Source organism: Bubalus bubalis, chromosome 9 (assembly GCF_019923935.1).
Source record: "Bubalus bubalis isolate 160015118507 breed Murrah chromosome 9, NDDB_SH_1, whole genome shotgun sequence".
Lineage (NCBI taxonomy): Eukaryota > Metazoa > Chordata > Mammalia > Artiodactyla > Bovidae > Bubalus > Bubalus bubalis.
The window spans coordinates 27,259,610-27,283,871 of record NC_059165.1 but is presented as its reverse complement, the minus strand read 5'-3'; the positions used below and the strand labels follow the sequence as shown (position 1 = coordinate 27,283,871).

Sequence of the window (24,262 nt, the reverse complement as noted above, 5' to 3'; positions counted from 1 at the left end):
CTATTCACAAATCATAGGTTTATTTTTCTACTGCTTCCTTATTTCAAAATCAGGATAACTTTGTCACCTCTATGACTTGTCTAATGATTTCATGTCATCCAGGTGTCTGACCTAGAACGAAAAGCAACTTTTCCTTTTTGTCTTATGAGCTCCTTTATATATGTAAGCTTCTCAGGTGGCTCAGTCCATAAAGAATCTGCCTGCCAATGCAGGAGATGCAGGTTCAATATGAAAACCTAAAAATATTCAGGTAAAAACCTGAATGTCATTAAACAGGTCTTAGAGCAGGGCTTAATTCCAACTTCTTTAGAGGATTTGATAGGATCAAAATCAGATACCAAATCTGTAAATTGTGTGATTTCCTGCCTGTGGATTCTCAGATTGACTTTTAATATTAATGGAATTTGCAGTGTGTAATCTACAGATTACTTTACTGCTGGGAGTTATTTAAGAATTAGTTATAATTGGGTTGATTCAGTTAAAATGCCCCATGTCAACTAGAATAGCTTCCTGCCCACTGTGGTTCAGCAGATGGCTTCAAATATTGATTCTGGATTATAGAATCTTTCCACATGGATTGATGTCGGTGCCTGAAGATGCCGAAACTTTTTATTCTCTACAGAACTCACAGAATCGTAGATCACAGTTAAGACTGTGGGTTCCCAAATAGGCTTTAGACATGAACGCACCTTGCTAAGGGTTTGAAATTGAACTTGGAGTTCTTTTTGTGTAAGAGTTTGAATGTCTCGCTAAGAGTCACTGCCAGGCGTGGACCCTGGCAGAACCTCTGGAAAATGATGTCCTCTGTCAGTATGACTTGAATAGATTGACTGTGAAGTAGCTCCATGGGTAGAATAAAAAAAAAAAAAACTATTTGTTGTATGGTTGTATTGTCCTTTAACTTAATTCTCAGAAAAACCTTGACAGGGATTTTTGTAAAACCTTCCTTTTTATACATGAAGATACTAAGGAATGGAAGTTAGGTGACTGGGTATACCCTTTTTTTACTGTCCTTCTTGAGTAGCTTTTCAGGACCACCAAAGATTCCCCAGTAGAGCAACAGGCAGTCTTACAAACCAGGAGGGTGCAAAGTACTCTTAATGCTCCCCCAAATCTCTGATGTTTCACATAAAAATATCCTAATTCTTATCTGAGTAATGATTGCATCCCTGTTTGGATTACAGTGATTCTATTTTTAACATTTTGAGGAACCGTTTTGAAATTTTTACCAGAAGTACCTTAGGATCCCGATTCTTTCATTCCTGCTAACATTGTTTTAATCTGATTTTTTGATTATAACCATCCTAATGTGCGCAATACTATCTGTGTGTGGTTTTGATTTGTATTTCCCTGATAGCTAGTGATGGTGAGCAACTTTTCCTATGACTGTTGACTATGTACATAATTTTCTTGGAGAATCATCTGTTCAGAAGCTATGCTCAGTTTTAATTGGGTATTTGTCTTTTTATTACTGAGTTATAGGAATTCTTTGTATACTCTCGATTCAAGAGTGTCTATTCAGATATATGATTTGTAAATATTTTCTCCCATTCTCTGATTTGCATTTTTACTTTTTCAATAGGACGTTTTGATGAACAAAGTTTTTAATTTTTATGAAATCCAATATCTAGTTTTTCTTTGATAATTTGTGCTTTTGGTGTCACATCTAAGAAAACACTGCTAAATCCCTAGTCATGAAGACTTATTTCTGTGTTTGTTTCTAAGAACTGTAGAAGTTTTAACTTTTATTTTTATCTATTTTGAGTTATGTTTTGTATATGGCAACTCTTTGCAGAAGAAGTAAAACAATTTTGAAAAAGAAGAACACAGTTGGGAGTCTCATATTTTCCAATTTCAAAATTTACAACAAAGCAATAGTAATCCAAACACTGTGGCAGTGACATAAGTATAGTCATACAGATCAATGGGACAGAGTCCAGAAACAAACCCATATATTTATGATCAATAGATTTTCACCAGGGTGCCAAGGCCACTAAATGGGGAAAGAATAGTCCTTTTTAACAAATAGTGCTGGCATAATTGAATACCCACATACCAAAGAATGGATTTGGATTCTTATGCCATATACATAGGGATTTCCCTGGTGGCTCAGATCGTAAAGAATCTGCCTGGAATGCAGGAGACCCCAGTTCGATCCCTGGGTCAGGAAGATCCCCTGGAGAAGGGAATGGCTACCCACTCCAGTATTCTTGCCTGGAGAATTCCACGGATAGAGGAGCCTGGCGGGCTACAGTCCATGGGGTCGAAAGTGAAAGTGAAAATCACTCAGTTGTATCTGATTCTTTGCGACCCCGTGGACTATACAGTCCATGGAACTCTCCAAGTCAGAGTACTGGGGTGTAGAAATAAACTGATTTTTTTATATTGGCCTTGTATATTTTATCCTACAAGCTCATTGACATTATCTATTAGTTCTAATATATTCTTATGGAATCCTCAGGGTTTTCTATATATAGTCCCTTTTATTTTATAATCTAAAATAAGTAGAAATGTCTTGACAGAAACCCCTTAAAACATGTGACAGTCATTTGCTTTAAGGCTTGATGGCAATTTCTAGAATTCTAAATTGAAAGAGCTGCTTTGGAAATACAGGGCCATTTAACTCTGAGCTGTGAAAAGTTAAAAAAAATAACTAGGCTGATCTTCCTATGTTGACCTGCAGCCATACTGTGCCTGTCAAACCAAATAACACATTCGATCTTTTGTATATTTTGAAGACTCAGACATCCAGAAATTTTTTAGAATCTCTTTCTCACTCTAATTAAAGTCTTACTGCTCTGTCATGGGGAAAGAATGAGATCTGACATCCTGAAAACCATAAAAATATGCTTAAATTTGGGTGGGATTTCCTGTGTCTTTAATCCCTTCAAATGACATATACAAGATCTTGTGTAATAGCACATCGACAAATATGTGGATTCCTTTTCCCATGAATGTTATCTGACTTAAAGAATGTTAACTGACTATCACATGACTGATGACAATTCTCTAAAATTAATTAAAGGTTAAATATTTCAAAACCCAATGTCTATGCTTTAAGCTGCGTTTTGTTTCTCAGTTCAGTTCAGTCGCTCAGTCGTGTCCAACTCTTTGCGACCCCATGAATTGCAGCACGCCAGGCCTCCCTGTCCATCACCAACTCCCGGAGTTCACTCAAACTCATGTGCATTGAGTCGGTGATGCCATCCAGCCATCTCATCCTCTGTTGTCCCCTTCTCCTCCTACCCCCAATCCCTCCCAGCATCAGGGTCTTTTCCAATGAGTCAACTCTTCACATCAGGTGGCCAAAGTATTGGAGCTTCAGCTTTAGCATCAGTCCTTCCAATGAACACCCAGGACTGATCTCCTTTAGAATGGACTGGTTGGATCTCCTTGCAGTCCAAGGGACTCTCAAGAGTCTTCTCCATCACCACAATTCAAAAGCATCAATTCTTCGGCGCTCAGCTTTCTTCACAGTCCAACTCTCACATCCATACATGACCACTGGAAAAACCATGGCCTTGACTAGATGGACCTTTGTTGGCAAAGTAATGTCTCTGCTTTTGAATATGCTATCTAGGTTGGTCAAAACTGTCCTTCCAAGGAGTAAGTGTCTTTTAATTTCATGGCTGCAATCACCATCTGCAGTGGTTTGGAAGCCCCCAAAAATTAAAAACTGTTTCCACTGTTTCTCCATCTACTTCCCATGAAGTGATGGGACCAGATACCATGATCTTCGTTTTCTGAATGTTGAGCTGTAAGACAACTTTTTCACTCTCCTCTTTCACTTTCATCAAGAGGCTTTTTAGTTCCTCTTCACTTTCTGCCATAAGGGTGATGTCATCTGCATATCTGAGGTTATTGATATTTCTCCCGGCAATCTTGATTCCAGCGTGTGCTTCTTCCAGCCCAGCGTTTCTCATGATGTACTCTGCATATAAGTTAAATAAACAAGGTATACAGCCTTGACGTACTCCTTTTCCTTTTTGGAATCAGTCTGTTGTTCCACATCCAGTCCTAACTACTGCTTCCTGACCTGCATACAGGATTCTCAAGAGGCAGGTCAGGTAGTCTGGTATTTCCATCTCTTTCAGAATTTCCCACAGTTTATTGTGATCCACACAGTCAAAGGCTTTGGCATAGTCAATAAAGCAGAAATACATGTTTTTCTGGAACTCTCTTGCTTTTTTGATGATCCAGCGGATGTTGGCAATTTGGTCTCTGGTTCCTCTGCCTTTTCTAAATCTAGCTTGCACATCTGGAAGTTCAAGGTTCACGTATTGCCGAAGCCTGGCTTGGAGAATTTTGAGCTTTACTTTACTAGTGTGTGAGATGAGTGCAATTGTGCGGTAGTTTGAGCATTCTTTGGCGTTGTCTTTCTTTGGGATTGGAATGAAAACTGACCTTTTCCAGTCCTGTGGCCACTACTGAGTTTTCCAAATTTGCTGGCATATTGAGAGCAGCACTTTCACAGCATCATCTTTCAGGATTTGAAATAGCTCCACTGGAATTCCATCACCTCCACTAGCTTTGTTCATAGTGATGCTTCCTAAGGCCCACTTTACTTCACATTCCAGGATGTCTGGCTCTAGGTATTTCCTACTTCATCCTAAAACAAATGGTATATTTGAAAGGTGCTGACCTGGCCATTATACCCCAAATTAGATACATTGCCAGCCTAATACTAGAATTGGATGAAGCTATCTTGGCAGCCCCAGAAGTTTTCTTGTCACTGTTAACAGAAGAGTGGTTTCTGTATAGGTTGAAGAATCAGATCTTAGGGGGAACTGACATGCTTTTGAATTATCTACAAATATTGGCTGTCAAAAGATTATATAATAGTGTATGTTGGCTGTTAACCAACCACGTACAGCTGATGGATTTTGTGATCCAGGATAATGAGTATTAGTCTTTATTGTTTTGATCTTGTATATATAGACATGGGCAAAAAAAGAGATAGAGCAAAAGGCAGAGGGAAAAAAAAGGAAACTTACATTGAAAAAACTTAAAAGTCCAAAACTTTAAACCTAGTAATAATTATATTGACTTGTCTTTATTACCATAACACTTTCCATATACTGTAAGTGGTTTTATCCTTATGGACATGTCATGTGACTATTTCCAGCTCGTACACCACGTCTACTTTTGCATACAGTTATTGCCTGTGTACCATTTTGACCCAAACAGCAGGGAACTGTAATAACAATCGCAAATCTTGATCTTTCTCATAGTGAAGAAAAAATCATGAAGTTCTATTCTCAAATGAGAAAAGAGACTCATGATTAGTTTATAGGAGCTAATTTTCAGACAGTTCAGGATAGATAGGTTATGAGTGTGCACATACACACACACAAACAGAAGAAGCATAAATATTTATCACACTATCCAGAAAATAGACCCATCTAGATAACTGCGGTGAGACCTCAGCTTTGACTACCACACAGAGCAGCCCATCTAGGAAGGACCTGAATAATTCTCTGTGATCTGCTGGTGCCAGTTTCCTGTTCACCTCGGCGATCTCAGGGAATTGCTTGTGAAAGAAAAAGATCCTCTTCTCAATTTGCTCTGGACTCAGAGTCTCTTTCATAATTTTTCTGAGTTACTCCTGAGTATCAACTCTTAGTTTTTGAACATTGTAGGTCATCTTAATGTTTTGATTTGTTTTCATCATTGCTTGCCACATTTTAGTATGTGTCATTTCTAAGTCTGCCAAGGAATAGCTTTTCCATTTAGCAATCAAAAGTGTGGAAAAAGAACATGCATGATCCACTTTCCAGGGACTCTCTTAGCAGTTACTTTTCAAATTTAAGTTTATTTTTCCTTAATATTTTTGATGATGTTAATTCCTGTAATTAAGATGAATTTAGTTTGTAGAATGTCACCAGATATTAAAGTCTCACCAGCAATGTCTTCCAGTTTCTTCTAGGGCATCCCTAGAAAGTTGGAAGAACAGGAATAGTTTAAAGTCACAGCATTTAACTTGATATTTTGGAAAAACAGAGGTTAAGCTACTGCATATATGTTTACCATATGAACATGCAAATTATCCCTTTTGTGAAATCCTCTGTTCTACATTATAGTTTATGTGTGTACTAATAAGAATGTATATATATATGCATGTCAGTAAATTCTTACTTAGAACAACTTAACTTCACATTTTACATTAAGTCGTGTCATTGCTTTGTGTATAAAGGATACTTTGTGTATTTCTTTCCTTACATTTTATCTGCTCTCAAGAGCAAATGATTGTTATTACATTTGGACACTTAGTTCACCTTACATATGGTCCTGGGCACCATCAGGGTCTCTGCTCTGGTCCAGCTTCTTCTGCTCATTTACAGTCTTTGACACAGCCTTGGTAGGCAGTGGACTTCATATGACCTTTGTTTTTGTTTTTTTGGTTCCTGCTTTGATTCTGATTACCTGGTCTATATACTGTGTTTCTGTCTTGGACAGGTTAACACATAGGCTATGAGAAACTTAATATGTGCTGAGTTATCATTGTTATGGCTCGACTGAGATTCTTCTTCTTGATTGAAACATACATGTCTCTCAGTTAGTCGCTCAGTCATGTCTGACTCTTTGCAACTCCAAGGACTGCAGCATGCCAGGCCTACCTGTCCATCACCAACTCCCGGAGTTTACTCAGACTCATGTCCATTGAGTCGATGATGCCATCCAACCATCTCATCCTCTGTCATCCCCTTCTCTCCCACGTTCAATCTTTCCCAGCATCAGGGTCTTTTCAAATGAGTCAGTTCTTTGCATCAGGGGGCCAAAGTATTGGAATTTCAGCTTCAGCATCAGTCCTTACAATGAATATTCAGGACTGATTTCCTTTAGGATGGACTGGTTGGATCTCCTTGCTGTCCAAGGGACTCTCAAGAGTCTTCTCCAACACCACAGTTCAAAAGCATCAATTCTTCAGCGCTCAGCTTTCTTTATAGTCCAACTCTCACATCCATACATGACTACTGGAAAAACCATAGTTTTGACTAGACAGACCTTTTGGCAAAGTAATGTCTCTGCTTAATATGCTGTCTCAGTTCAGTTGAGTTCAGTTGCTCAGTCGTGTCCACCTCTTTGCGACCCCATGAATTGCAGCACGCCAGGCCTCCCTGTCCATCACCAACTCCTGGAGTTCACCCAAGCTCATGTCCATCAAGTCGGTGATGCCATCCAGTCATCTCATCCTCTGTTGTCCCCTTCTCCTCCTGCCCCCAATCCCTCCCAGCATCAGGGTCTTTCCAATGAGTCAACTCTTTGCATCAGGTGGCCAAAGTATTGGAGCTTCAGCTTTAGCATCAGTCCTTCCAATGAACACCCAGGACTGATCTCCTTTAGAAGGGACTGGTTGGATCTCCTTGCAGTCCAAGGGACTCTCAAGAGTCTTCTCCAACACCACAGTTCAAAATCATCAATTCTTCAGCGCTCAGCTTTCTTCACAGTCCAACTCTCACATCCATACATGACCACTGGAAAAACCATAGCCTTGACTAGATGGACCTTTGTTGGCAAAGGAATGTCTCTGCTTTTGAATATGCTATCTAGGTTGGTCAAAACTGTCCTTCCAAGGTGTAAGTGTCTTTTAATTTCATGGCTGCAATCACCATCTGCAGTGGTTTTGGAGCTCTAAAAAATAAAGTCTTACACTGTTTCCACTGTTTCCCCATCTATTTCCCATGAAGTGATGGGACCAGATACCATGATCTTCGTTTTCTGAATGTTGAGCTTTAAGCCAACTTTTTCACTCTCCTCTTTCACTTTCATCAAGAGGCTTTTTAGTTTCTCTTCACTTTCTGCCATAAGGGTGATGTCATCTGCATATCTGAGGTTATTGATATTTCTCCCGGCAATCTTGATTCCAGCGTGTGCTTCATCTGGCCCAGTGTTTCTCATGATGTACTCTGCATATAAGTTAAATAAGCAGGGTGACAATATACAGCGTTGACATACTCCCTTTCCAATTTGGAACCAGTCTGTTATTCCATGTCCAGTTCTAACTATTGCTTCCTAACCTGCATACAGATTTCTCAAGAGGCAGGTCAGGTGATCTGGTATTCCCATCTCTTTAAGAATTTTTCACAGCTTGTTGTGATCCACACAGTCAAAGGCTTTAGCATAGTCAATAAAGCAGAAATACATGTTTTTCTGGAACTCTCTTGCTTTTTTGATGATCCAGCGGATGTTGGCAATTTGATCTCTGGTTCCTCTGCCTTTTCTAAATCTAGCTTGCACATCTGGAAGTTCACAGTTCATGTTCTGTTGGAGCCTGGCTTGGAGAATTTTGAGCTTTACTTTACTAGCGTGTGAGATGAGTGCAATTGTGTGGTAGTTTGCGCGTTCTTTGACATTGCTTTCCTTTGAGATTGGAATGAAAACTGACCTTTTCCAGTCCTGCGGCCAATGCTGGGTTTTCCAAATTTGCTAGCATATTGAGTGCAGCAGTTTCACAGGATCATCTTTCAGGATTTGAAATAGTTCAACTGGAATTCCATCACCTCCAGTAGCTTTGTTCGTAGTGATGCTTCCTAAGGCCCATCTGACTTTGCATTCCAAGATGTCTGGCTCTGGGTGAGTGATCACACCATCATGATTATCTGGGTCATGAAGCTCTTTTTTGTACAATTCTTCTGTGTATTCTTGCCACCTCTTCTTAATATGTTCTGCTTCTGTTAGGTCCATACAATTTCCGTCCTAATTGAGCCTATCTTTGCATGAAATGTTCCCTTGGTATCTCTAATTTTCTTGAAGAGATCTCTAGTCTTTCCTATTCTATTGTTTTCCTCTATTTCTTTGCACTGATCACCGAGGAAGGCTTTCTTATCTCTCCTTCCTATTCTTTGGAACTCTGCCTTCAAATGGTATATCTTTCCATTTCTCCTTGCCTTTCACTTCTTTTCTTTCCACAGCTATTTGTAATGCCTCTTCAGACAGCCATTTTGCCTTTTTGCATTTCTTTTTCTTAGGGATGGTCTTGATCCCTGTCTCCTGTAAAATGTCACTAACCTCCATCCATTGTTCTTCACACACTCTGTCTATCAGATCTAATCCCTTGAATCTATTTGTCACTTCCACTGTATAATTGTAAGGGATTTGATTTAGGTCATACCTGAATGTCTAGTGGTTTTCCCTACTTTCTTCAATTTAAGTGTGAATTTGGCAATAAGGAGTTCATGATCTGAGCCACAGTCAGCTCCCGGTCTTGTTTTTGCTGCCTGTATAGAGCTTCTCCATCTTTGGCTGCAAGAATATAATCAGTCTGATTTCAATGTTGACCATCTGGTGATGTCCATGTGTAGAATGTTTCTCTTGTGTTATTGGAAGAGGGTGTTCACGCTGCTGCCATACATGTCTCTAGGGCAGTTTAGTCCAATCTGCTTCAAGAAATAGATCCGTGGACTACTAGTTATCTTCTATGAGAAAAGGAGATTATTCTTTTCCTCAAATGGTCAAATGGCTTAAAAATCCTGACTTCTTTATAGGAACTCGCAGTAAATTCTATAATATTACCTGCTCTGAGAAGTCTTACAGAAATGAAACCTGTCAGATGACTTGTATGTATTTGTTTACCAAATGCCATCCACAAAACCTCTTTTTGTTGGCTACCTAGTCATGTTTCAGGGATTACCAGTTTTTTGTATAAGGCATTTTTAGAAATTGTATTTTTAGAACTTGGACTATACGTTAATAATCTTCCCAATACACATCTTCAGCAATAAGCTTTTATTTGGTTGTGTACTAGCTCAGTTGCTCAGTCGTGACCAGCTCTTTGCAGGCCCATGGACAGTAGTCCACCAGGCTCCTGTGTCCACGGGATTTTTTAGAGAAGAATACTGGAGTGGGTTACCATTTCCTCCTCCAGGGGATCTTCCATATCCAGGGATTGAGCTCACATCTCCTGCATTATAGGTGGATTCTCTACCACTGAGCTACCCGGGAAGCTCAGCGGTAAAGCTTTTAATAGATTAATTCTGATTTAAACAACAGATCATCTACATTTGTATTATGTTAGATAAATACATAATGTCTGCTGCTGCTACTGCTAAGTCACTTCAGTCGTGTCCGACTCTGTGCGACCTCATAGACGGCAGCCCACTAGGCTCCCCCGTCCCTGGGATTCTCCAGCCAAGAACACTGGAGTGGGTTGCCATTTCCTTCTCCAATGCAGGGAAGTGAAAAGTGAAAGTGAAGTTGCTCACTCGTGTCTGACTTTTAACGGCGCCATGGACTGCAGCCTACCAGGCTCCTCCATCCATGGGATTTTCCAGGCAAGGGTACTGGAGTGGGGTGCCACTGCCTTCTCTGACATAATGTCTAAGATTTTCTAAATCCAGGTAGCTTGTGAATCAAAAAGGACTTGACAGGAGATTATTTTAGTAATATCAATAAAAACTAAAAACAGATGTCTTAGAAATCAAGAATACTTAGAAATCAAAAACACTTAGGAATATGAATTAATTCAGTGATTGCTATCTGTGTATTACCCTTTAATTTACCTTTTTTTTCTTTGGGTTTTAGTATATGAAACTGATGCCGGGCTATTCTGGCACATTTGAGAACAGTATTAGATGTCTGACGTTAATATTTTGAGGTTGTTACATAGAAAGGTCACAATTTAGACATTTAACTTAGTTTATTTTGGTAGAGATTGAGTGTCAGTTCTAAAAGCTTCTAGACTTAGTAAGATAGTTCCGTAGTATGGATACTTCACTGTATCATTAGAATTCTGAAATAGAAAAGGCAATGTTTATGTTAAACAATTATGATTTAGGAAGGCTTAGACATCTATTTTTTGCAACAGAGTTAAAGTAAATGTTTTTTATTATTATTTTAAAATCAAACAACAATTATGCCATGTATAATGATGGGCCACACATATGAATCTTTATAGATGAGTTGTTTTGATTCTCACCTTAAGTCACATTAATGCTAGTTAAATCTTCCTTTTTTGTTCTGAGTTACATGAAACCCAATGATGACATCACTTTCAATAAGTTTTTAAATTTAATTTGCAATGTTTGAAAAGTTTTTACATACAAATGAAAAGGAAAATAGGGGAATAACAGAATTTATACTTAAATAAATAAAATCATTATTTTTTGGAGCTTGGAGAGATAAATATTGTATGCCCCAAACAAGTGAATTAAATAATTAATTTAATATAAAGGCAGACTTAAGAGTTTTTAATGAAAAATTCTACAAGTAGATCTTTATTGATTTGATAATAATAAGGGTATTTTTTTTTAACCTGCCAGCACCTACCAAGCCTTTCCTTCCATTAATACCCCAAACGTGTTCGCTACTTAAAACAGAGAAACAAGTTATCCAGAAAATCATGCTGTCATTTTTCTTCATTAGCCCTTTGGTCTGGCTGTATTTGGAGAAGTTGATTTCTCCCATCATGTGGGCAAAAGTCGCTGTTTGGAGAAGCAGAGGTTTACTCCTTTAATTTATTTCTCTGCCTTGCTCTGGTTGTCTGATCAGTCTTGTTACTGAAAAGGAACAGTACTCTTGCCTCCATGTAGAAGCACCTCACCATACAGGAAACGAAGGCAACAAAATTGATATTCCAGCTGTAATAACAAACCCAAGGGTTCCACCTTGGAGGGAAGCATGCTGGCGGGCTGCCCTGTTTCACACTTCCATTGCTTTCAGGCCAAATGCAAGTGTAATGCTCAGGTGAACAAGGCTGCTGCGGCTGCTCGGGACGACACGGTCTGTCTGCTTGCCTTCCCCCAGGTTTTGTTGTTATTTTCTTGTTATTTAGTCAGTTAAGTAGCCTCTGACTCTTATGCGACCCCATGGACTGTATGTAGCCCATTGCTTTGAGCCAGATCCACAGGCGAGATGAATCTCCTGTCCCAGATGGCAGCTACCCAGAGCACTGCAGCCGAGGGAGCACTCTTTAATGTGCTGCTTGGAAGGAAAAAGGGCACCTTTTTTCTGAGTAAGAACCTGAAATGCCACTCATGTAACAAATTATTGAATACGTGCTATGCAACTGGTACTATGACCTTACCATTTTAAAACCTACTAGGAAGGGTGACATTCTAGGAATGGGGGGGGGCCTTTGTTCTTTCAGTGTATTTTTGGGTTTGAGATTACTGTCCTTTGCCAGCCTAGATTATTAAGGACAAAACCCCATTCTCACCTCTGCCTTACTTTTTGCAGTCAGGTAAAAGTCATTTTTCTTTTTCTTCATCAAATAGCTCGTATTGGGATTTGTCCTCGTTTCATTGGCAGCGTTTTTAGATTTGTAGTGAGAAGAGCTGATCTGGGTGACTTGACCTTTTTCTCCTGACTATAATTTTCTGGTTTTATAAAGTTATGACACTCACACATGGAGTAATGGCTCTATTCATTTTAAACAATAACTTGTTACATCTGGATTTAGTGAGGTGAAGATCCAGATCATGAGAGCTCTTGTGTCTGATAGATCATAGAATCAAAGACAAGTCTCAGTGAAATGGAAGCAGGACCCATGGCTGCTATAAAAATGGGCTCTCAATATTTTAGCTACCTCTCTACCTCTTTTCCTACTCCTCATCCTGCCTGCTCTATTTGCTTAGGTCTTCTCTAATTCTACCTTTGTCTTTTAGCCACTTGTGAAAAGCATCATTTAATTCACATTGCGTTCATTTCAGCCAGTTGTTACGTTACACAAGTAACATTCCAATTAACAAACTCTCTGGCATTTCCAGAATATTTTACTGTGACATGTTAAGTGATAATGAGCATACTAATTGGGTCTAATTGAGCCTAATGTGATGAACAAAGGAAATGTTCAGCCTTTCTTTGTTAATCAATAAATAAACATGAAAATTTCCCCAACCTAGTTAGAGCCCCTTATGGTAACTTTGTGGGAACCGGAAAGGCAGACGGATTTCAAACGGTATCCACCTTGGGCAGAGCAAGTAAAAAAAAGGGTGCCCCTTCTTCCAGGGGGATTTTTGGTCTCTTTGGCTGGTTGATTGGGAGTTGATATTGGTCCTCATACATCCTCAGCCCTGCCCAAGGGCAGGCCATGACCTGCGTAACTCTCAAAGCAGCCCTGTGCCTAGGACAGAAAAGCAGGAAACTGCATTCCATTCTCGGAGAAGGCAATGGCACCCCACTCCAGTACTCTTGCCTGGAAAGTCCCATGGACGGAGGAGCCTGGTAGGCTGCAGTCCATGGGGTCGCGAAGAGTCGGACACGACTGAGCGACTTCACTTTCACTTTTTACTTTCACGCATTGGAGAAGGAAATGGCAACCCACTCCAGTATTCTTGCCTGGATAATCCCAGGGATCGGGGAGCCTGGTGGGCTGCCGTCTATGGGGTCGCACAGAGTCGGACACGACTGAAGTGACTTAGCAGCAGCATTCCATTCTACCCCTTTCCCTCCCCCGTCTTCAAACCTTGGAAGTCTTGTTTTGTTGTTTGCTTTGCTGGGAGTTAATCCATTTTGATGGCAGAAATGGATGAGAGAGTCAGAAAATTGCTATTTGATTTTAGGATAAACAAAGAAAAATGACCTCAAAGACATTTCAGTGCAGCTTTCTCTTTCTGGCGTGCAATGTTAATAAGTACACCACAGCCTCTTTCATGGAGAGAAAACCCATTTCCTGGACAGTAAATCAAAGAATCAATTGGAAAAGTTTGTTTACTTCAAAGAATCTATTGTAACTGTATTATCAAATGACTGCTTCTATGAACTAGGGAATGTAGGTATATAAAATGAAACGTTTCTGGTGTGTGTTTATTGTGTTACTACTTATCATACACTAATATTAATAATAACAAAATTAGGTAACTGAGTTTTCTGCTGTAAATATCAGAAGATGATTCCTCACTGTAAGAAAAGAATGGTGTGGTTTTCCCCAACTCCTATAAACAGGAAAAGACAAGAGTAAACTTTAGACCCTTTTTTCTTCTTATTGCAGGTGATGTGTTCCACATCACTGCTCCCAACAAGTTCACCTTTGAGGAAGCTGGAGAAGAGTGTAAAAACCAGGACGCCCGCCTGGCGACCGTGGGGGAGCTCCAAGCAGCGTGGAGGAACGGCTTTGACCGATGTGATTACGGGTGGCTGTCGGATGCCAGCGTTCGCCACCCTGTGACTGTGGCCAGGGCCCAGTGTGGAGGTGGTTTACTTGGGGTGAGAACCCTGTATCGTTTTGAGAACCAGACAGGCTTCCCTCCCCCTGATAGCAGATTTGATGCCTACTGCTTTAAACGTAAGTGTTTGATACCTTTTAAAACATTCTAGTTTAAAAAAAAAAAAGCTTCGAAGGCATGCAATTGATGTTCAACTAGCCATTGGAATGATTCCATGTCTTGCATTGTGTGCACGGAATGGAAACAGTTCAGTGACTCTCAAAAACAAGGAAAGGAAACAGCAGTGATATGGTTAAAACAAGTTAGACAAATGGTTTTTAGAGAGGATGAAAAAATGTCAGGCAAAGCCCTTAACTGTGCTGCATTGCACAGAACATGTTTCTGAGCACTTGTTTTATATTAATTGCAGTCCTTCAATGCAATTGGATTGTTGGCGCTATTATAATGCTGGGGCCAGTCATGGCTGAGTTGAATCCCTGAGTTCTGTTTTTTTCCCTCTTTGTTTGGTATCACCCTTTCTTTCAAATAGCAGAGGATTTAAATTTTGGTAACCGCAGGTGAGTACTTGGAGCTGACATGGATAATACCTAAAAATGAACCATGCTATAAGTAAAAATTTCATTTTACCTCAGTTTATTTCATATAATGGAAATATGTTCCTTCTAATGCTCTAGTATCATATAAATACAGTATATGTTTTTTGGCAAGCTCTAACATAAATAGGCTACCTTCAGTTAAGTATGGATTTAAAATGACTTAAAATGGATTTGAAGTAACATTTCTCAACATTAATGATATATTTAATTTTTACATGTCCTTAAATTACTTTAGCACTAGTAATCACATACCATAGTGTCATGCTTGTAGAATGCTTAATTAAACAAGCAACTAATCCAGAGTCTCACTGTGATATTTACTGTAGGATCTATATTATGCCAGCCAAACAAAGATCTGCTAGAAATTTTGGTGACCTTTAGTGTGTTCAAGATGGAGCCATATTATATTGAATTAGTGAGAATTTTTTTTACTAAGTTTTCAATATATGTATTGTTTTAGCAATACATACAGTCATCCCCTCGGTATCCATGGGAGATTGCTCCTAGGGCCCTCAGAGATACCAGAATTACTTACATAAGCTATACTGTGTAATGGGATATAATATCAACTATGTAAGTAGTTGCTAGCACACAACAATTTCAAGTCTTGCTTTTTGTAACTTCCTGGAGGTTTTTTTTTTTTTTTTTTTAATCAGAACTTGGTTGAATCTTCAGATATGGAACCCGTGGATACAGAGGGTCAGCAGTAACTGAAATGAGTCAAAAATACACTAGCTTATTTTGTAATTGGCTTCTAAATATACAGACTTTCTTCATCAACCAAAAAGACACTGAAGTGGGATATCTGAGTAGTCAGGAGAATAGATTGTTAGTGCAATGGAAAGGTGTAATTTCATATCCTGCTATCTCCCAGCTAAGGTATTTCTGTTTGGATCTCCTCCTGTAAACTCAACTTTCTGAGTGTTAAAGCCATGTGTTGTATATCAGCGCAATACAAGCTGGCCACGAAAAGCCTTTGGAATTATTTGTTTTTGTTCTTAGGCCCTGAAACTACAGGAAAAGTCTTGATCATTTTCAGGAAAACAAACAAAACAACAACAGTAATAGCCAAACCTTATCCCCAGAAGTAGGAAGATATCATTCTTTTAAGCCACATACCCATAACAGTAGTTCCGGGAATATTTTCAAGTAGTTCAAGCTTTAAAATCAGTTTTATGTTAAGTGACTGGTGTGATTAAGGGAGAAAATCAATTTTTTGTGTGTGTATTGGGGAGGGGAGGGAAGGGGTAGGTTAGAGAAGTTAAATTCAGGAAGGAGTTGAATTATCCTTGTTTGATTTTATTTTCTTGTGCTTTATAAACCTGGCACTAGAAAACTTTTAAACATTTTTGTTCTCTATGAGAGAAAAATGTCTAACAAAGCCTGTCTATAGCCCCAAAGAATTCATCCTGATGTGTTTTAAATTATTTATTTAAATAAGGAATTCACATGAATGTACAAAATAACAAGATACTTAATTCAAGTAGAATAACCACGTACTAAAACATCTGTATAAAACGTGAATAAAATTTGAAAGTTTAGGTCTTCTTTTTTCTCCCTAATTCATTTGAATCTATATAACTTGGAAATATATAACTTGCAGATATAATAGATTCAAATTTTTGTTTTTTACCCCAGTTAAGCTAAAGACTAGATTCTTATTTAGTTCTTCCCTAAGACTCTGCCATACTCAGAGTTTAGTCATACATAAAAGCCTTCCTTAACACACAATGCCAACACCCTCCTCAAATTTTGAATTCATTTTTAAAAGATTCTTTTTAAAACATGTACATTTTTTTTAATTTGAAAAATATTCTCAAAATGACTTGCCTGCTGTAGTTTCCCACAGAGCTGAGTCATGACTAAATCTATAGGGTTAAAGTTGATAAGAATTGTGACCTTAAGGACAAATTGCAAAAGTGATGTCAGGGATGTACAGCTAGTTGGCTAAGTAGAAGAATTTGAAATATAACCATATTTTTCTTGTTTGCTTTTACCAAATGTCAAAAGTGTTTTTAAGGCCACTTCATGGTGAATAAACAATACCAAATCTCACTTTGGTATAATTCCCTCTTCCTTCTGAAAGCACTGAATAGAACATTAACAATGGCCGATGATAAATATAATTAGAATCTGTTCTTGTCAAACAGATTTGAAAAACAAGTATATTAATGTCCTTGTGAAATACAGTCTTCCTGCTGGTTTCCCCTTGATTAAATTGTGCACTTTTCATTCTTCTTTGACCTCAGAGTTAAGCAAGTTTTGCGAAATAGAGTTATGCAGTGCTCTGAAGGTTCATGCATGCTCCCCAAATTTAAGGGAATCAAAACCATTAAAGACTCGTGATAACCTCTCATTTAATATGATTAAAGATCTCCAGGAGAGGAAGATAGGGAATGTTTCCTAGAAAACACATTCCAATATCCTATTATTATCACTCTCAGATTGTTTTCTTCATTATCTAAATCCTTTGCATTAGAATCCGAGTCCATCTTTCCTTCTCAAGTTGGAAACCAAATTCTAAATAACAGCACTTCTACTATTGAACACAATTGTTCAGTTGTCCCTCAGTGTCTCCTTCAGCTGAAACAATTTCCTTGTTTTGAAATGTTAATTTCTAGGCCTCTAATCACCTATGCCATCTTGCTTTGAACCCTCATTGTTTTTCACACCCCTCTGTTCAGTTAAGCTTGGAGCTAAAGACAGTGGTCTAAAGAAGACTAAATAAATACCCACCACTTCCTATTACGTCTTTCTTATGTATTTGTTCACTTTTACAATTGATCTGCCCTTCTAACCTATGATCAGCTTGTTATCTTTTCTGCACCCTAGATCATAATCTGACCATAGGTGTCAAAACTTAACCTTCCCTAACTGGTCTTTTTGAAATGTTTTCTCTTTATTGAATTTGAATTGGTTGGCATTCAATCACTCATAAAACTTTAAATATTACTTTGAATTCTAATCCCGCGGTTCCGACCGTTACTCTTTCTGCGGTTCCGACCGTTACTCTTTCTGCAACCGTGAACCCCAAATCAACTTTTTGAATATCTAGTCATTTCCCTATAATAAAGGCAGTATGGCTGTAAGTTAAATCAACTATCGTGCTGCTAATAGGGTTTTCATATTTTATTAGGAAAATCTGCCTTGTGTCTCACAATAGAAGCACTGGAGAAGATAGTCCATAGGATATAAAATACCATAAGTACAGTGATGTGAAACATCTGTGTGGCAAACAGCTGCAAGTGTTCGAGGGGAGCTTTTGTGGGAAAAGAAGCCTGCTGCTTTCCGTTGGCTTCCTCGATAATGAAGCTGAAGAAGGGACAGTGGTAGTTTTCCAGGACAAAAACATCTCCATGTGAATTCTTCTTGTGGAGAGACACTTTCAGAAAAATCTGGAGTTGTGTTTTCACTTTTGTAATAGTCATCATTAATACACTGGTATTTATTCTTACGTTATTTCTTTGTAGATATTTTGGTGTTTTTTTTTTTTGGAAGGGTTGAAACAAATGGCCCAGATGCTCAGATATACTGAGTTGTGATGGAAATCATCTGTTAAGTTGATGAAAAAGTAACCCAACCCCAAAAGGAAGTCTGAGGTTTTCCATTCCAAATAGCAGAATTAATCAGCTTAATTATAAGCAGACCCTTAAACAGGGCTCTCATTAAAAACCCTTGTTCTGAAAACAAAGTCATGTAGTTTTGTAAAGGAGATTCTAAGGCACACTACCGTCATATGACTATGTTCCAGGCCTAGAGGAAGACAGCACCAAAAGCACAATACCAGCTGATAATGACATACAGACATGTCGTTTTTGAAACCTGAGTCGTTCGTTTTTAAACTGATATGAAAAGTATTTTCATAGTACTGTAGAAAGTTGCTGGCATACAAATTGGGTTGGAACATTAGGAAGACCTGATTCACAGGCCCTGTTTTGGCTCTCAGGCAGTTATCACCTCCTTTTAAGTGAATTCCATCAGCCATGGAAATACTCAGAGGGAAAAAGCAAAATTAGCTTTTGTGTTGTTATTAATAATAATATGATTGAATTTTATCTAATATGCAGTGTACCAAGTGTTTATATTATGTTTCCTTGGGAACTTTCTCTGTATGTACATTTTACTGCTTCCCTAAAGAATGCAGTTATAAAACAAACATGATATCTGGCAGTTAAATGAGGTAACAGTTATGGAATTTCAGAGGATAGAGAATTGAATGAAAAGAAAAATAGTCGACCTCACTTTGGTTCCTTAAGTTGTCCATGTCAATCAAAATAGACCAAAGCTTCCTCCAGGAAATGATTGCAGAAAAAGCTTTCTTTAAAATAGGGGGGAAGAAATGTTATTGAACATGTTTTTGAAGAGTCTAATTCTTTTTGTTTTTATTGTTTAGTTTTGTTTTAAGATAAAGGGACAAATAGTGACAGACTGAAGAACTTTTAAATACAGCATAATGAAATGGTCACCAAGTTTTTGTATAATATTAATTAATCTGGGCTTTAAAATGGTCCAGGAAATGAGCACAACTAATAATAGCTCATACCAGACCAAAAAAAATGAGGAGTCTGTTACAGCTCAAGTCTGATTTACAATGAAATCACATCATTTTATCATTAAATTTTTAAAATAGGCTTTATTTAATAGTTTTTAAGTTCACAGTAAAATTTAGTGGAACATTCAGAGATTTCCCATATATGCCCTGTCCACACTCATGCACAACCTTTCCCATTGTCAACATCCCCCATCAGAATGACACATTTATTAGACCAATGAACCCACATGGATGCTACATAATCACTCAAAGTCTGTAGTTTACATTAGGGTTCACTCTTTGTGTTGTACATTCAACATTTGGGTTGAATTTTGACAAATATATAATGACATGTCTTTGCCATTCTCTTATCACACAGAGCAGTTTCAGTACCCTAATATCATTACGTTTTGACAGAGTAGATGGAGCTCAAAAGTAATCAACCAGTTTTGTCTTCCAAGGACTCTGGTTTGGGGATTATTAAGAGTAGGCCACAAGGTATTATAGATACTACAGATATTACAACTTAGCAAAGCAGTGACCACAGATGTCCTCAGATCAGTTCCTTCTGAGGCTAGTGGCAGTTTTTGATTTTTGAAAATCTTGAGTATTTTTAAAAAGACAAAGTCTTTATGTGCCTAACTACTGCATTTTCTTTACGGTGAGATGGAGTCCTATCTACAACACTGTCATTTTTATACACAACTTAAATTTCTTTCAACAGGCAAGGCCATTCTCTGTAAATCTGGAGGCGTTATAATGTAGCATTTTATGATGACATGTTACTTTTTATTGCCTGAGCCCATTCTTTCTGATGCTCAGGGTTGTTTCCAGTGATTTGTAATTACAGAGCTAAAATATATCATGCGGGTACTTTACTTCCTGTTCTCCGTTTGCATTTCCTGCTGAAAGTAAGCCTGGACCCAAGACTCGTAAGAGTTATAAACATATCGTGTTGAACATAGAACAAGATGTAGAACTACAACAAAGGCCAAGCAGCCTCTGCCAGAGGCATTTTAGTATTTATTATAAACAAGGCTACCCTGTAGAGTTGAAAGGAACATGAAGACAAATGTCCAACACCTGGGATCAAGCAACAAGTGGTGTTAAAACGTTTAATATCCTGTTTTTATGAAAGCTTCCACAGTATGGACCATGTAATCATTGATATGTAACTCGGGTGCATTTGATGTGGCTTTTTTGTTATTTTGCAATCTGAGGCACTCCCTCTCCCTGGAGACATTATGTAGCTAGAGACAGAATAGTAGTATTGAGTTCTCCTACTAAACTTCAAGTTGGTGCTGCAGTTTCCGAGAAATAATGTACCTACTGTTTCCAAGCTCTGCATTTGTTTTTTGAACTTCTTATCTGAAAACTACATAATATTCACGTTCGTTAACTAAGAACAGTCTTTTGTGATGATTAAATGTTTAGTTTCTGTCTTTGGGTTAAGTATAATTTTTAGACTCCCCTCCATCACAAAACACTTCTGGGTCACTCCAAATTACACACAGCACTTAACAAACACTGGACGTACAACTTTTTATTAGTGACTTGTCTAATCAACTCTTTGAAATTATTTTTCTAGCTAAACAGAATATATCAGAGGCTACAACCATCGAACTGAATATGCTTGCAGAAACTGCCTCACCCACTTTATTGGAAGAACTACAAATGGGACCGGACAGAATGACACCAATCATCCCTTTAATCACTGAATTACCTGTCATTACAACAAAGGTCCCTCCTATAGGAAATATTGTCAATTTTGAACGGAAATCCACAGTTCAGCCTCTAACTAGTACCCACAGATCAGCCACAGAATCACTGCCGCCTGATGGAAGTATGAAGAAGCCTTGGGATATGGACTATTACTCACCTTCTGCTTCAGGACCTCTTGGAGAGCCAGACATATCTGAAATTAAGGAAGAAGTGCCCCAAAGTACAACTGTCATTTCCCATCATGCTCCTGATTCATGGGATGGTGTGAAGGAAGATCTGCAAATAAAAGATTCAGTTACACAAATTGAACAAATAGAAGTGGGTCCCTTGGTAACATCTGTGGAAATCTCAAAGCACATTCCTTCTAAGGAATTCACTGTAACTGTGACACCATTTGTATCTACAGCGATGACCCTGGAATCAAAAACTGAAAAGAAAGCAATAAGCACAGTCTCTGAATCAGTGACCACAAGCCGCTATGGATTCACCTTGAGAAAAGGTGATGGTGAAGACAGAACATCTACAGTTAGATCGGGTCAGAGTACCTCCATCTTTAGCCAAATACCTGAGGTCATTACAGTGTCAAAGACTTCAGAAGACACCACCCGCGGTCAACTAGAGGATGTGGAGTCAGTCCCAGCATCAACGATTGTCTCACCTGACAGTGATGGGTCGCCCATGGACCATGGGCAAGAGAAACAGACTCATGGCAGGATAACTGAAGGTTTTCTTGGCCAGTATGGGTCCACCACACCTTTCCCATCACAGCATCATACAGAAGTAGAATTGTTTCCTTATTCTGGCGATAAAAGATTAGTCGAGGGGACATCCACAGTTATTTCTCCCACTCCACGAACAGGAAGAGAAAGAACAGAAACTCTAAGACCAGCGGTGAGAACAGTTCCTTACACCAATGATGAAATACAGGAAAAGATCACCAAAGATTCATTTATAGAAAAAATCGAGGAAGAAGGCTTCTCTGGAATGAAGTTCCCTACAGCTTCCCCAGAGCAAATTCATCATACCGAGTATTCAGTGGGAATGACCAAATCTTTTGAATCCCCAGGACTGATGACAACGACAAAGCTAGGCATGACACCAACAGAGGCAACAGATGTGGAGGAAGACTTTACAACTCCAAGTGGATTAGAAACAGATGGCTATCAAGATACTACAAAGCATGAGGAGGGTATTACAACAGTGCATTTGATCCAGAGCACTTTAAATGTGGAGGTGGTTACTGTATCAAAATGGTCATTGGATGAAGATAATACAACATCAAAACCTTTAGGGTCCACAGAACATGTAGGCTCTCCAAAATTGCCCCCTGCCTTAATCACCACCATGGGAGTGAGTTATGGTAAGGATAAAGAAATGCCAAGTCTTACTGAAGATGGAAGAGATGAATTCACTCGTATCCCAGGTAGTACTCAAAGGCCGCTAGAGGAGTTTACTGAGGAAGACACAACAGACCATGAAAAATTCACAGTTAGATTTCAGCCAACTACATCAACTGCTACCACAGAAAAGTCTACTTTGAGAGATTCTATAACTGAAGAAAGAGTTCCACCTTTTACAAGCACAGAAGTCCGAGTTACTCATGCAACCATAGAGGGAAGCGCTTTGGATGAAGGAGAAGATGTGGATGTCTCTAAGCCTTTGTCTACTGTCCCTCAATTTGCACACCCTTCAGATGTGGAAGGGTCAACCTTTGTTAAGCATAGTAGCACCCAGGAGCCTACTACTTATGTAGACACTTCCCATACCATTCCTCTTTCTGTAATCCCCAAGACAGAATGGGGAGTGTTGGTACCTTCCATTCCATCAGAAGGTGAAGTTCTAGGCGAACCCTCTCAAGACATACGTGTCATTAATCAGACTCACTTTGAAGCTTCTATGTATCCTGAGACTGTAAGAACAACAACAGAAATTACACAAGAAGCAACGCGAGAAGATTTTCTTTGGAAAGAACAGACTCCAGAGAAACCAGTTTCTCCTCCCAGTTCTACAACTGACACAGCCAAGGCGACAACACCACCTTTGGATGAACAAGAGAGTGATGGGTCAGCATATACTGTCTTTGAAGACAGATCAGTGACGGGTTCTGACAGAGTCTCAGTTTTAGTAACAACTCCAATTGGAAAATTTGAGCAGAGTACATCTTTTCCACCTGATGCTGTCACCAAAGCAAAAACAGATGAAGTGGTAACGCTAATACCAACCACAGGGTCAAAGGTAACTTTCAGTCCATGGCCTGAACAAAAATATGAAACAGAAGGTACCAGTCCAAGGGGATTTGTATCTCCTTTTAGCATTGGTGTTACCCAGCTTATAGAAGAGACCACGACTGAGAAAAGAGAGAAAACATCCCTGGATTATATTGATTTAGGCTCAGGATTATTCGAAAAGCCCAAGGCCACAGAACTTCCAGAATTTTCAACAGTTAAAGCCACAGTTCCAAGTGACATCACTGCTGCCTTCAGTTCAGCAGATAGACTTCACACACCTTCAGCCTCCACTGAGAAGCCACCTCTCATTGACAGAGAACCTGATGAAGAAACAACCAGTGACATGGTAATCATTGGAGAATCAACATCTCGTGTTCCTCCCACTACCCTTGAGGATCTTGTAGCCAAGGAAACAGAAACAGATATTGATAGAGAATATTTCACAACTTCAAGTACTTCTACTGCACAGCCAACAAGACCTCCCACTGTGGAAGGCAAAGAAGCCTTCGGACCACAGGCATTTTCTACTCCAGAACCCCCAGCAGGGACAAAATTCCACCCTGACATAAATGTTTATATTATTGAGGTCAGAGAAAACAAGACAGGTAAGTCTTTGCTTTCTAGACATACCAATCAAGGCAATCAGCATTTTATCTTGAAAATTACTTTTGGAAAAAAAAAGTATCAACATGCCAAATGCTGCCATTAGAAGATAACTGGAGTGTGAAAAAATTCTGTTTTAGCTTCACATATTGTGTATTTGTACATGAATTGGAAGAATATGTTAAACAGTTTGGAAGAATGTTAGATATGATTTTATTTTAAAAGTCATAAGAAGCCCTGCTTTGTCATCTAATATAACCAAATCATCACTGTTACATCACTTCAGAACATGCAGAACAAGATGTTTTAATTTCAGTGTCTTTCCATGTGTTACTACTCAAGTGTAGTACTAGACTGTGTTAACATTTCATTGGTCTTTAACTATTAACCTTCAGTACTTACACCGTGGACAGCTAAAACCGTATTGCATATCCCTAGAGCTGATAGAAAGACATCTAGAGGTTTGTTTTGGTTTTTCTC

General features: G+C 38.8%; 1 protein-coding gene across 2 annotated transcripts in view; it reads left to right on the top strand.

Annotated features, from left to right (window-relative positions):
• VCAN (versican) overlaps positions 1 to 24,262 on the top strand; it is a 120,821-nt gene that overhangs the window by 26,772 nt on the left and 69,787 nt on the right. The window contains exons 6-7 of one of the 2 annotated variants that reach the window (XM_006053108.3): positions 13,928 to 14,221; positions 20,818 to 23,784. In XM_006053108.3, the coding sequence (XP_006053170.3) occupies positions 13,928 to 14,221; positions 20,818 to 23,784 (3,261 nt within the window). The remainder of the gene's footprint in view (positions 1 to 13,927; positions 14,222 to 20,817; positions 23,785 to 24,262) is intronic. The other variant, XM_044947329.1, reaches the window with a different exon arrangement.